The following is a 15,190-nucleotide window of genomic DNA, read 5'->3' on the forward strand; positions in this document are numbered from 1 at the left end:
GACAGATACACACTGCTATATATAAAATAGGGAAACAACAAGAACCTATAGCACAGGGAACTATAGTCACTATCTTGTAATAACCTATAATGGAAAAGAATCTGAAACAGAATATATATATATATATATATATATATATATATATATATATATGGATCATTTTTGCAGGACACCTAAAACATTGTAATTCAAATATACTTCAATAAAAAAAAAACAAACAAAAAAACCCTGAATTACATGGATCCATCTTTACTTCATTAAAATCAAGACGCGATTTGGAATTGTTACTTTAAATCTATTCCCAGAGAGGAAGAAAGCTTGCTCCAATTAGGATCTAACCCTCTTTAAACATAATCCAACCAACAACACCCATTTTCCAAAATTCAGGCATCAGGCATGACATCATATGGACAAAAGAAAATCCCTTCCTCCCAGCAGATGTTTACTGAGGGAACAAATGTCTCAAACATGAACCACCCAAGAAGAACACACACAAATCCTTTCTATGCTATCCACCACTAGAGAACAAGCAAATGAAGGTAAGGAAGGAGAGGTGGGCACACTCCTGAAGTACTGTTATCTGCAGCACAATTCTAAAGGAGAAACAACTCATGAGAACCTGACCTTGTGAAGGGAATTCCCCTCATGTCGGCCCCCGCAGCCACACGCCCGTGTCTGCACACTTGAACTCTTGTCGCCAGTAGGTGTGGCTCCCATTCAACACTTATTCCTTTGGTGAACTCATTCACCAAAGGCTTTACCTGCCCCCAAGCAGGTGGCCCTCACCCGCTCAGAACTTTGCTCTGGTTGTACACCTTCAGTCATGCGTGGGGCATTTCCATGATTTGTCCAGTTGTCACCTCTAATTCATATTGTCCCAAGCTATTCGTCACCTCACACACTGATCTACCTTCAGCTCTGCTATTTCTATCAGCAGATTTAAAATTCCTCTGTTGTTGAACAGACGCATGGTTACCAAGGGGGGTGGGGTGGGGTGGGATGGATTGGGAATTTGCAGGTAGTAGATGCAAACTGTTACATGAATGGATTAACAACAAGGTCTTACTGTACAGAAAAGGGAACTAGATTCAACATCCCATGATAAACCATAATGAAATAGACTGTATATATGTATAACAATCACTTTGCTGTACAGCACAAACTAACACAATACTGAAAATCAACTATATTTCAATTAAAAAAAATTTCTGATGTAGGTGAGACATAATCATCCCTTTCCTTTATCCTTAATACAACACATGTTATTTCAAGATGGTTCTCCACTCAGCCATTTCCTCTTGTCACTGTGGCTACCCTAGTACCCTACGTCATCGCTCCACACCTGTCACTCTATTCAACTCCCAAGTTGACCTCTCCAGCTCCTCTCTGCCCCCCCCCGCCCTGTCCATCCTTTTACGCAGCCAAATGAGTCTTCCCAGAGCCCCACCTTCATCACTTCACAAAAGCCCACAACACAAAACGCTACCACTGTTTCTTCTTCTACCAAGTCATGGTGTCTCTACCTGGCTTCCAGCAGCCTCTATAACCTCTCCTCTGAAAACAACTGCTTTTCTTCCCGGTGCCCGTCCTTGGCTTTAGCCGAGTCACACTCATACTCTTTTATAAATATTTACTGAGCAAATATTAGCCCTGGCAGCTGTGCTTCCTGGTGTTGATACTCTCCCCTTTCAGTTCATTGTCAGCTCTCTCTCTTTTTTGGCTCACTGTGCAGCATGCAGGATTTAGTTCCCCGAACAGGGATCAAACCGGAGCCCCCTGCTATGGAAGCATGGAGTCTTAACCACTGGACCACCGGGAAGGCCTCTGTCAATTCTCTTCTGAACAAATCCTTCCTTCCTTGTTAGTCCATTATTTCCCTCAAAATGAAACAGAGAAAGAAAAAGGGGAGAAAAAAATTGTCCCTGTCCTAAAGAACTTCCAATCTAATTGGTGGTATAAACAAAAAAAGAGCAATTGACCAATATAGCAAAATAAAATGCAGGAAGTGCCCACCCAGAGCTAAGAGCAAAGACAATGCTCATCTGAGTGAGGAGCTGAGGGGACACCAGGACAGAGGTGGCCCAGAGAAGACAGAAGGGACGGGAGCAGACACGGTCAAGGGCAGACCAGGTCTCTACCACGCCACACTCATCCCATCTGTGCCTTCACTGGAAGCTCAAATATTGCCTCCTCCAGAGTGGAGACAAAGATTTATTATATATCATTGTTCTTTCCTGTGTTCAAGCAAAAATCATTTCAGATAGAAATATACCCTTGATAATTATACAAGTTCCCTTCACCAATTTATCTGCAACTAGATACAGATGCAATTCATTGGGCCAGTTAGGCAAAGTAATGACATAAAACAGAATAAATCAGGGCCTATGGCAGGCAGAAAAATGGCTCCCAAAGATGCCCATGTCCTCCATGTCCTCACCCCTGGATTCTATGGCCATGTTACCTCATGTGGTGCAAAAGACTTTCCTGATGGGACCAAGCTTAAGGACCTTGAGATGGGAGATTACCGTAGGTTACCCAGGTGGACCCAAGCAAATCACATGAATCCTTAAAAGCAGAGGAGAAGATCAGAGCTGTCCCACGAGGAGGATGTGACCCATCGTCACTGGTTGTGAAGGTCAAAGAAAGGGGTCATGAGTCAAGGAATGTGGGCAACCTCAAGAAGGTGGGAATGGCCCTCTGCTGACAGCCAGCAGGAAAATGGGAACTGCATCCTGCAACCAAGAGGAACTGAATTCTGCCAACAGTGCAAGTGAGCAGGAAAGAGCCTCCCCAGAGCCTGCAGGTGGAAACACAGACTGTAAGGTCTTAAATTTATGTTGCTTTAGGCCGCTAAGTGGTGGTGGTAATTTGTTATGGCACCAACAGAAACCTAATAAAGCCCTACTTTTTCCTCAAAGGATAAAGGCCAAGATTACTTCTCAAAAGGCAACCCTCCTACACTGTTGGTAGGAATGGAAATTGGTGCAGCCGGTATGGACAACAGTGTGGAGATTCCTCAGGAAATTATAACAGAGCTGCCATATGATCCAGCAATTCTACTCCCAGGAATATACTTGGACAAACTGTAATTCAAAGAGATATATGCACCTCTATGTTCAGAACAGCACTATTCATAATAGCCAAGACACGGAAATAACCTAAATATCTACTGACAGATGAATGAAGAAAGATGTGGTGTGTATATATACACACACACACAATGGAATACTACTCAGCCATAAAAAAGAATGAAATAATCCCATTTGCAGCAACACGGATGGACCTAGAGATTACCATACTAAGTGAAGTAAGTCAGACAGAAAGACAAATATATGATATCATTTGTGGAATCTAAAATATGACACAAATCTATTTGTGAACCTATCTATGAAACAGAAACAGATTCTCAGATATGGAAAACAGATTTGTGGTCGCCAAGGGAGAGGGTAGCAGGGGAGGGATGCTTTGGGAGTTTGGGATTAGCAGATGCAAACTATTACATATAAAACGGATAAACAACAAGGTCGTACTGTATCCTGGGGAACTATATTCAGTATCCTGGGATACACCATAATATCCCATAAAATAAACTGTGGAAAATTCTGAAAGAGATGGGAATACCAGACCACCTGATCTGCCTCTTGAGAAATCTGTATGCAGGTCAGGAAGCAACAGTTAGAACTGGACATGGAACGACAGACTGGTTCCAAATAGGAAAAGGAGTACATCAAGGCTGTATACTGTCACCCTGTTTATTTAACTTATATGCAGAGTACATCATGAGAAACGCTGGACTGGAAGAAACACAAGCTAGAATCAAGATTGCCGGGAGAAATCTCAATAACCTCAGATATGCAGATGACACCACCCTTATGGCAGAAAGTGAAGAGGAACTCAAAAGCCTCTTGATGAAGGTGAAAGTGGAGAGTGAAAAAGTTGGCTTAAGGCTCAACATTCAGAAAACGAAGATCATGGCATCCAGTCCCATCACTTCATGGGAAATAGATGGGGAAACAGTGGAAACAGTGTCAGACTTTATTTTTCTGGGCTCCAAAATCACTGCAGATGGTGACTGCAGCCATGAAATTAAAAGATGCTTACTCCTTGGAAGGAAAGTTATGACCAACCTAGATAGCATATTCAAAAGCAGAGACATTACTTTGCCAACAAAGGTCCGTCTAGTCAAGGCTATGGTTTTTTCCTGTGGTCATGTATGGATGTGAGAGTTGGACTGTGAAGAAGGCTGAGTGCCGAAGAATTGATGCTTTTGAACTGTGGTGTTGGAGAAGACTCTTGAGAGTCCCTTGGACTGCAAGGAGATCCAACCAGTCCATTCTAAAGGAGATCAGCCCTGGGATTTCTTTGGAAGGAATGATGCTAAAGCTGAAACTCCAGTACTTTGGCCACCTCATGCGAAGAGTTGACTCACTGGAAAAGACTCTGATGCTGGGAGGGATTGGGGGCAAGAGGAGAAGGGGATGACAGAGAATGAGATGGCTGGATGGCATCACTGACTCAATGGACATGAGTCTGGGTGAACTCCAGGAGTTGGTGTTGGACAGGGGGGCCTGGTGTGCTGCGATTCATGGGGTCGCAAAGAGTCAGACACGACTGAGTGACTGATCTGATCTGATATATACACATATAACTGAATCACTTTATTGTACGGCAGAAATTAATGCAACATTGTTAATCAACTATACTTTCATAAAATAAAAATTTTTTAAAACATCATTTTTCAAAAACAGATTTCTCATAAATGTAGAAATTAAGGACTAGTAGAAGGAAAACTCATTTAAACAGTGATAAGCAGGGAAAATACTGTGCAATCTCAACCTTACTACTAAGAAGTTAAGCAAAAGAAAAACATTAAAGGACAAAACCCACTCCTCTGTTCAACACTGAAATCTCCAAAATTCCGATTACAAATAAGAATTGGTTCCACAGTGTTGAGCAGTCAGTGTCATACATTTTATCCAGAGTAGCTTTTCCATCCCCTCAACCAATCCCCGCCCCCAATAGAATACTTTTTTAAAGAGTAGGACCTGTGTTCTATAACCTCTCTATGCCCAGCTGCCATAGCAATTAACAAAGGGTTAATTAATACATCAGGATCATTCAATACACTGATGAAAATATCTACTGACTTCTGCTCTGGTTTCAGAGTACAATAAATTTCAGTTCTTCATTTGCTGAGCACATTATCACTATGCTGGGGACAAAAGGAGATGCAAAAACAGGTACGACACAATCCCTGTTCAAAGAGATCTTCTAAATACAAGCAGCTATTACAAAGCAGAATCAGTGCTAGTACAGATGCAGAAGTAACATGTTCTCACATCAAAGGAAGGTTGGGGGACTTAAGCCTAGGAAGGAGAGGTCTTCAAAAAAGTGGTGGGCTTCAAGCCAGATACCAAAGTCCTAAACTACACTGATGAAATAATTACAAAGGATGCTGCCAAGATATTTATATTTTTCAGTGTTTTTAAATATTTGCAAGTAGCATTTACTTAGCATGCACTCTTATTTATTCATTAAAGTGGGTCATCTACTAGGCAAAACGTCATTAACCTGGCTTGAGTCACATTATTTAAACAAATCAGATCTTACTTTAAAATATTCAAAAGTTGAGACTAGCTGTCAACATAATAGACATGGATTACTACACTTTTATTGTACTACCAAAAGTCATTCGGCTCATTAAACAAAAACATTAAAAAACTTTTTCCACTTCATGACTTTACAGTTACTCTGGCCCTGGCCAAAGTAACTAAGGAATGTTTGGGATTGATTTAGAGACTGCATCTCCCAGGAAGAGTGTGTTTGATTTTTATATCATAAAAATCTAGTTTCTCAAATTCTTTGACTCGATCAATGTTTATTCAACATGGGTCTGAGGCAGAGCAAAGTAATATTGTCAGGTGGAAGATATTTGAGCGCTTCTAACAAAACAATTCAGAAAGTGTAACTCTGAGTATCTGCTATGCACTGAGTATTCTAGTAGAATAAGTGCTTTAGAAGGCAGGGCCTCTATCACCCCTGTGAGATTCTTAAAGTCCTTGTGGGAAAAAACAGCCTTGAAAAGGATCACTACAGGGACTTTCCTGGTGGTCTGGTGGCTAAGACTCCTCACCCCCAATGCAGGGGGCCTGGGTTCAATCCCTGAGTCAGGGAACTAGGTCCCACGTGCCACAACTCTGACCTGGGGCAGCCAAATAAATAAATTAAAAAAACGAACAGGATCACTACAAAATACTGAAGAATCACAAGACTAGAGGCTTTTTTAAGGTTTCTTTTTTCCCCACCAATGATGCCAAAAGATAAGGCAGCTATCTCGTCCATCACCCTAGAAAGATCAAATTACCCGCTTCAAAAGCTTCACTAAAGGATATATGTATAACTGATTCACTTTACTGTAGAGCAGACACTAACACGACACTGTGAATCAACTATACTCCAATAAAAAAGACAAAAACAAAACTTGACTGAAATGTGTTGCTTCACAAACTCTTGACTAGCACATTCTGGTTTTTATACGGTTTTGCAGGAGATTGGAAGGGTAGGCCAGGGGCTGTGTGTGGGTGGATTTAGAGACAGGAAGCATGGTGTGGAAGAGACAGAGACACGGCATTAGGAACAGGACATTCCTGAGTTTAGGACATAATTTGGAGAAGTAAGTGTGCTGCTTTCCTCTAATTAAGAAGGATTTTCGTAGTGATGACAGCTTTGAATTGAGGACTTGGTTACTAAAGGAATGATTTATCAGCATGTGTTCTGGGAGTCACCAAGGAAAGTCAGAACTGATTTCATTAACAGAGGGAGCAACTGGTCTCTTTCCGCATTTATGGACTTATCCTCGCTTCCTCCCCTCTGGCGGTTTTCTAAGAACGGACATTCACCCTGAGTTCCGAGGGCTACGTGCAGTCCAGAGTTTACTACATGATCTGGAACAGAACAAATCAACTACAGAGGCCAAACAGAACATGTTCTTGCTGCTTAAAGTCTCATTCCTTCCCAAGTAGACTATTACAGTGTTGGGAAAACTTCTTGTTAGAGAGTCAGTTTTTGAATCCATGAGGCTTACTCAATGAACTCAGCACATTCTCCCAGGCAAGATTCAAGGCCACAAGGAAACATCTGTCTATCCTCCCAACAGTCACTTACACTATTTTTACCAGATGTTCTGAATCTGATCCAGTAACACACAGAGACCAGAATTCTCTCTGACTCAGAGGTAATAAATCCAACTCCTACAAATTTAACATCTTGCCAAAATGTGTATTTTGATCATTTCGGGGAGAGTATCATATCTCATTGATTCAAGGAATGCCAACATATTTAAGTCCCTAAAATTATTGTATGTAATTTTCATTAATGTACTTGAAAGTTGTAAAAAAAAAAAAAAAAGAAAGAAAGAAAGAAATAACGAAGAAGAAAATGAAAAGAGTCCTTACACAAATCAAATGGGACTCCACTTTTTGTCTTTTAGATTGGTGAAAAATAAAAGATTTGATGATACCAGCTGCTGGTGGAGATGGGAGAAAACAGTACTTTGTAACCAGTTGAGAAGAAAACAGATTAGCACCATCTGTCTGGAGAACAACCTGAGATCTCCAGTAAAATAGAAAATACACATGTACTTTGACTTAGCTGTTCCATCACTGGGAATCCAATCTATAGACATGTCTACAAACATTCATCAAGATTATCCACAAGGATACTAACCACAAACGCACCATGTGCCATGTGGGATCTTAGTTCCTGACCAGAGATCAAACCCACACACTCTGCCGTGGAAGCTCAGTCTTAATCACTGAACCACGAGGAAAGTCTCTACAACATTTAAAATAATAATAATAATAAAATCAATAAATCATAGCACTATCACATGACAGAATACAAAAAAAGGGAGATAAAATTGATGCTGATATGAAAAACAGATCTCTAGATTAAAAAAGCAAGTTGCAGAGTAATGTACATACATATATTATTTTGATTTATAAAAAAAGTTTGTACAACTAAGTAGGAAATCCTGGACAATTTTTATTTCTTTGTACTGTCTATTTAAAAAATAACACCCAACATGTTATTTCAAAAGAAATGAGAGGAAAGAAATTGTCAGTTTTAAGATGTATTCTGAGCACCATTTTTATTTTCTAGAGACATACAAGGACTTGCTAACAGTGGCACTTTAAGGCAACGGAACTCAGTGGAGAAAAAAGGCAGGATACCTACATGAGCTGTCTGAATCTTTTTAAGCCATGGGCATGTACTGTGTTTATAATTTAAAAAATAATAAGGGAGTTCCCTGGCGGTCCAGTGGTTAGGACTCAATACCTTCACTGCTATGGCCCGGGTTGAATCCCAGGTCAGGGAACTAAGATCCCATAAGCTGTGTCACCAAAAAAAAAAAAAAAAAAAACAGACCAGAAAAGTAAAATACAAAACAAGTAACACTATTAAAAACCAGGAAACAAACAGACTAGAGAAGGCTTCAAAGCTAACTCTTGGAATGAATCAATCTTTAAAAATCTTTGCAGTGGCACCCTACTCCAGTACTCTTGCCTGGTAACTCCCATGGACGGAGGAGCCTGGTGGGCTGCAGTCCATGGGGTCACTGGGGGTCGGACACGACTGAGCGACTTCACTTTCACGCATTGGAGAAGGAAATGGCAACCCACTCCAGTGTTCTTGCCTGGAGAATCCCAGGGGCAGGAGAGCCTGGTGGGCTGCCGTCTATGGGGTCGCACAGACTCAGACATGACTGAAGTGACTTAGCAGCAGCAGCAGCAGAACACAGGTAAAAGTGATTATCACAGATTCAAAGCAAAGGTAAATGTTCTCTGCCTCTCAGGAAAACACTGAGCGTCACCTCGTCCTAGAGGTCATGAGGACCCTGGGGATGACTGAGCGCAAGAGTGTTTGAGCAGCTCCACTCACCTATTGTTTAAGGCTCCCCCAATGTCACAGTCACAAGGTCGACATCCATCCAAGTCGTTGCTTAAGCCCCAGTGCTCTGGCTGCAGAACAAAAGATTAAACATCTAAAGAGGGGTTCCTGTAATTACACAATAGACCCAGCAAGAGACAAGTTATGGCGTGTTTTGGACGATGTTCCACCAAACGTTCTTTTGCACTGTGAAAGCAGAAAGCTTACACAAGGCGTGAGTGTTCTAGAATAGAGAACCGCAAGCTGCAGGTCACTGGGGTCAGAGAAGATTGCACGTAGCCACATGGTAACCCCAGATCAGAGCAGTTTCTTTGCCCTGCAAGTAACCTTCATCCAAAAATTAACATGAGCTGGCAGCAAATATGCCAATTTTCTTTAGAATTACTCTGGCAGTAAGTCAGTAATTATGAAAGCAATCACAAATGTTTTAAAAGACATAAAATAATTTAAAAAATTACCTTCATAAATATTCTCCAGATCACCATAGTGAACTTTTGGTCTACTTCCTTCCAGATTTTGTTTTTCTTGATGAACTTTTTCCCTACATAATCAAGATACTACTCACATCCTGTGGCTTTTTTTGACACCAGCATAAGCATTTCCCCCTTGTGTTACCGTCATTTTCAATAGCAACAAAATATCATACTGTTTTGTTGTTGCTTAGTTGTTAAGTCCTGTCCAGCTCTTTGCTTCCCTATGGACTGTAGTCCACCAGGGTCCTCTGTCCATGGGATTTCCCAGGCAAGAATACTGGAGTGGGTTGCCATTTCTTCCTCCAAGGGATCTTACCAACCCAGGGATCAAACTGGTGTCTCCTGCATTGGCAGGTGGATTTTTTTTTACTGCTGTGCCAGCAGGGAAACCATCACACTGTATAGAAACCCCCAAATTTATTTAAATATTTTCCCTACTGTTGCTTCCAAGTGTTTTTGCTATTGATAAAAGATGCTATGAGTCTTCTAGTGAATTCATCTTTGACCAATTTTCTGATTATTTCATTAGGATAGATCCCCAGATGTGGAATTACTGGGTCAAAGGGTATGCACATTTCTACAGGCAATGGGTACACATCTCCAAAATGCTTTTTGCAAAGTATGAGCCGATCTGTATTTTCATCACCAGCACTCGAGTACCAGCCTCTCACTATGACTTCACTTATTAGTCAGCATTACCATTAAAAAAAAAAACTTGTTAGTTTTGTCTATAAAAACAGTACTTCACTCTGGTTTTATTTTACAGTTCTAATAGTAATGGTGAATATCCTGACAAAATTATTCATTAGTAATTTCTCTTTTGTGAATTGTCTACGAGTGGCTTTTATGATTTACATAAAAGGGTGTTTTGTAGGCAGAACCTACAAAACAACTGTGAAAATCATTCTCTACTGGAACACATTCACAAACCACCCATCCCATGTAATTAGGATTTACCTACCAGACACTGGTCACAATGCTGTCCTGTCACCAGACGCTTACAGTAGCAGTAACCGGTCTCAGAATCACAAGGATTCCCGCCAGGAATCGTTCCCAGAGGATTGCAAGCACAAGCTTGGTTAAAGATAAAATGAAGCAAAGAAACACAAGCCAAGTGAGTCTGTAGTCACCAACATGATAAAGAATTGCCAGGTAAAATGGGAATTACGTACACATGAGAACTCCCAAACTTTTTAACACAAGTGCTTACATTTACAACCAAATGGATCTTCAGCGCTTAAACCATAGAAGCCTTCTTTGCAGATATCACAATGTTCTCCTTCCACGTATAATTTACACCGACACTGACCGGCAATGAGACCGGCAGAAAAGTCCGTGTAGCTGTCACAGATTCCCCCGTTCTGAGAACCAGCTGGGTGACATGTACATTCTAAGAAGGATGAGAAGCACCAGGTAACACAATGTGTGTGTCTGCAGAAACACCTATGTTCCCTTCATCCCTCCAAATTTCACAAAAATAGACTAAAGAAGACTGGATTACCAACTAACTTCCACTCCCAGCATCCTATATAGCGGCTAAAATAAGGCTAGGTCTGAGTCCTGAGACGAGGATGGTTACTACTCGACTATTCAAGCTGAAAGGTGACCCAAACAGATCCCCCCCTCTCCCCGCCCCATCATAACCTTCTCCTACGTACGTTCACAGAGACTAGGATCTCGGATGTCTCTCTCCGGGTGCTGGTAGTAAAACGGTTTGCACTGCTCACAGTTGCGCCCCATCGTGTTGTGCTGACAGTCATCACACACCCCTCCGCTGACGTTGCCAGTGGCCAAGTAGACCGCCATGTCGAAGTGGCATGAGCTGGAATGTTCGTTGCAGTTACACTCTGCAAAACAAGATCTACGTCAGGAAAAATCTTTTCAATCTACTTACCAGTGGAGGAGAAGGGGACGACAGAGGATGAGATGGTTGGATGGCACCACCTACTCAATGGACATGATTTTGAGCAAACTCTGGGAGACAGTGAAGGACAGGGAAGCCCTGCATGCTGTAGTTCACAGGGTCACCAAGAGTCAGATACAACTAAGGGACTGAACAAGAAAAACCAGTGGAGGATGGGATTGGTGGGAAGGAAGCTCATTTTGGAAACTGGGGATGAAGTTTAGGCAAAACGGCAACTAACAAGAAGGAACTGGCGGTGGAAAAAACACATCTGCTTATGCCATCAGTTTAAATCCTAAACCATGCTGGAAACCTTCCAAGTGTGATCTTTATGAAATAACCTCATTTGCCCTCTTTGGAAGAGAATGGGCTATAAAAAGTGTAAAAGCTCTGAGGGAAGTCCCCTCACAGGCTCACCCACAGGAAGGCTGCACTGCATGGAGGACTCGTTTGGGTTGTGTGCAGAGTAGGACAGGAATACATCACTCCAGAGGGTTTTCTAGGCGATATGTTCCTGGGGAAGCCTGTCTGGGCTCTTGGCTTTGAGGAACATGGTATGAAGGCTGCATTCTCTTCTTCCCCATTCCTACCACCACCCTAGGCCAGGCTCTATGAATCAGACCCTTAACAGCCATCAAGCCAGTCTTCTTGGGTCAGTCTGTTTCTCCTCTAGCCTGTTTGGCAGAGTCCTCTTGGTCCAACCCAGCTTTAACCGTCTCCCTCTCGTGCTCAACTATCCTCATCGACTCCTCTTGTCTTCTCACAAGGAAGCTTAACTCAATTGGGTTCTCAAAGGGCTCTACAACTGATCTTATCCATCCTAAAGGGAGGGACTGTGTCATCCTGCCTTGGATGCATTGGTTTAATTAAACCCTGGAACCATGGAATCATGAATTAAACCACGATATCATGAGAATGTCCTAGGAGCCTTGTGTTTTGTATTCTCCTTATCTGAACTCCCTTCCACCTTCCCCCTGCTTTCTTCTCTTTATCTAAACAATCCTAACTACTTGCTAGGGCCCAGCTAGTTGTCCTTACTAACAAAAACCTTGACCACTCCAGCCCTCACTGGTTTCTGAACTCCTAGCCCCTCTGTCCTCAGTGGGGTCAGAGGCAGGCATGTTTGCAGGGATGATCAACTATCAGCATCACTGTGTGAGGTGGGGAGGGTGGTGGTTTTCAAACTTCCCCTCTGCCCAGAGAATAGCACCAGGAGGGATGGCAGATGGATGGATGGAAGGAGGCCACAGGCGGCACCTGGGTTGGCACAGAACAAGGCTGACAAGTACTCCATCTCTCTTAGACCTTATGGATCCACCACAACATCGTTTTCATTCATTTTTCTCAGTCATCTGGCCTTGAAAAAAGTGCAATGTTACAGGTGGCACACAACATCTGCCAAACACATGGGAGCTGCTTAATAAATGCTAATTGATTAATTTGAGTGGATAATGGCTTCCTAGGAGTATTAGGGCCAGGCTGGGAAAAGGGTAGTAACTTTTCTTCCTTTTGCAAAATAGTGTACTATTATAGCACGTCTACTCAGAAAATGGATCCTGGGGTCTGAACTGATTCAAAACATCCCTTTGCCTAAGACTTTCTTCTTTTTTTCTTGTTGTTTTGGTACCACTGCATATCTTACAGGACTTTAGTTTCCCAACCAGGGACTTTCACCACCCTTGGCAGTGAAAGCTTGGAGTTCTAACCACTGGACCTCCAGGGAATTCCCTGCCTGAGACTTACTTTTACAAGCATTGCTGTTTCGACCTTCAGCGGGTCTCCAAGGTAAATCATGGTAGAAATCCATGCACTGTTCACAGTTTAAGCCCTTGGTGTTATGCCTGCACATGCAGTGTCCGTGAACCTTGAAAGTTACAAAAACAGGAAACAGCCAAGTAAGAGATATAGTAATGGCCAGACCTTCCCCACAAGCAGTGGAAAATATCATAGTCATAAATATCATACCTTTTTCATACTTATCTCTACCTCACTACAATGAGGGTTTGTTTTTATTTTCTAATTTTCTGTTTCAGTTTTAATTTTTTTCCCCCTTATTTTTTGGCTGCAAGAGGCATGCAGAATCTTAGTTTCCAGACCAGGGACCAAACCCATGTCCCCTGCAGTGATAGAATGGAGTAGTAACCACTGAACAATCAGGAAAAGTCCTGCTTTGTTTTTATTTTGTCCCTTCCCACTGTGAGTCCTGTCTTGATGGCTTTAATTCCCATCTCTAGGAACAGTTTCTACTGTTTAATAGGTACTCAATAAATATTTTTATTGAAGTATTGATCTAAAAAAACACAGAAGAGCAAAATTAGCCATTTAAGAATTTTTTTAAGTTTTAAAAAAATTAGTATAATACGAATCAACAAAAGTTGGACTACTAGCATTCTGTAAGAACAAGCATTTATTCAAGCCCTGAAAATGGTAGATTTGCATAAATGAATGTAGCATCATGTCCATCTGTATGTACATTTTCAATTGAAATAGAAGAAGCTTTTAAGTTTAATTAGGTTTTGCTTGGGAGGATAGAGGATCCTGCACAATGTTTTGCCTATCTTCTTGTACACTTTACCACCTGTCCACTCGTAGCCTCCTTTGTCAATTGAAAAATACAATTCTTCCTTCACCCAGTTCAAATATGCACGTGACGCTCAAGAATACCCTCACACTAACACTAGTTTTTACTAGAATTTATAGGAATTTAAGAAACAGGATTAGTATAATACGAATCAACAAAAGTTATAATGGAGAACTAAATGTATACATTACCAGGACCAATTCAATTTCCTGCAACCATTACCCCACACCATACAAAAGACAGGTTTTCTCTGCTTGCTTTGCTTGGTTTTTGACTTCTGGCTCAGCACTTAAAAAACATTTTTTCAACCCAAAATGAGATTTTAAGAATTAATCAGTTGCCATGTTTACATTTTCAAGGAAAAAAATATAAAACATCAGAAAAAGAAGCAGATTATTTTGCTTGAGGAAGGGCCCACAATGTGTTCTTTTGTACACACCACCTGTCACTCGAGCCCCTGAGGCACATCAATGAAAAATCAATTCTTCTTACCCAGCAAATATGCACGTACGCTCATCCCTCACCTAACACTAGTTTTTACAGAATGGAATTTAGAAACAGGATAGACAGGCCCACCTTGAACCCACCTCGACAGGAGTGTGATTAGCAGACTAAAATCCTCTAATTATAAGGTGATTTTGCAAAGACTGAAAAACAGTTCCAAAGCCCACACCACAGGACCCTATAGCATCTGAATCAAGAGTACAACGTACCATTAGATGCATGGGGGTGACAGGACTACAAGAGGTTAGCTACACACAGGATTTGTTACACTGAGAAGAATTATCATCTACCTGGCATTCTCTGTAAGATGGAACAATAAGATCAGAAGGATCTATTCTCCCTTTAGGCTCTGTTAAAAATTTAACTTTCTCTGTGCAATAAAAGTTCTAACTGGAGGAAAGAGAAGGCAGAAGTTTTAGACAACTGAACACACTCATTCCTGCATCTTCACCTTCGTAGGTGAGGACTAACCCTCTTTGAAAAGGTCAACAGCAACTAAGCAAGGCACACCTTTCATCCAGAAGTGAGGCCCATGGTCCAGTGCAAGCCCCAGTGCACAGTCAGGAAAGCGAGATGTGAATTTCCATTTGCCATGTACTTACTCAAGACCCTTTGGCAAAAGACTGAAACTCTGGTCTCTTCTAACGGGAATTATCAATTCATTTAGAAACTGGAAAAATACCCTAACTTTATCCATTTGGCAAGTATCCAAGTCCCCCTTTTTAAAATTACATAATTTGAAAACACAGAGAAAAACAATTATCATATATTAATGCATAT

General features: G+C 41.4%; 1 protein-coding gene across 2 annotated transcripts in view; it reads right to left on the bottom strand.

The window, feature by feature from the left end:
* LAMB1 (laminin subunit beta 1) overlaps window positions 1-15,190 on the bottom strand; it is a 77,538-nt gene that overhangs the window by 39,130 nt on the left and 23,218 nt on the right. For both annotated transcript variants that reach the window (XM_061414001.1, XM_061414002.1), the window contains 5 exons: window positions 13,069-13,189; window positions 11,081-11,269; window positions 10,633-10,812; window positions 10,384-10,496; window positions 8,941-9,020 (listed from right to left, as the gene is read on the bottom strand). In XM_061414001.1, the coding sequence (XP_061269985.1) occupies window positions 8,941-9,020; window positions 10,384-10,496; window positions 10,633-10,812; window positions 11,081-11,269; window positions 13,069-13,189 (683 nt within the window). The remainder of the gene's footprint in view (window positions 1-8,940; window positions 9,021-10,383; window positions 10,497-10,632; window positions 10,813-11,080; window positions 11,270-13,068; window positions 13,190-15,190) is intronic.

Source organism: Bos javanicus, chromosome 4 (genome assembly GCF_032452875.1).
Source record: "Bos javanicus breed banteng chromosome 4, ARS-OSU_banteng_1.0, whole genome shotgun sequence".
Lineage (NCBI taxonomy): Eukaryota > Metazoa > Chordata > Mammalia > Artiodactyla > Bovidae > Bos > Bos javanicus.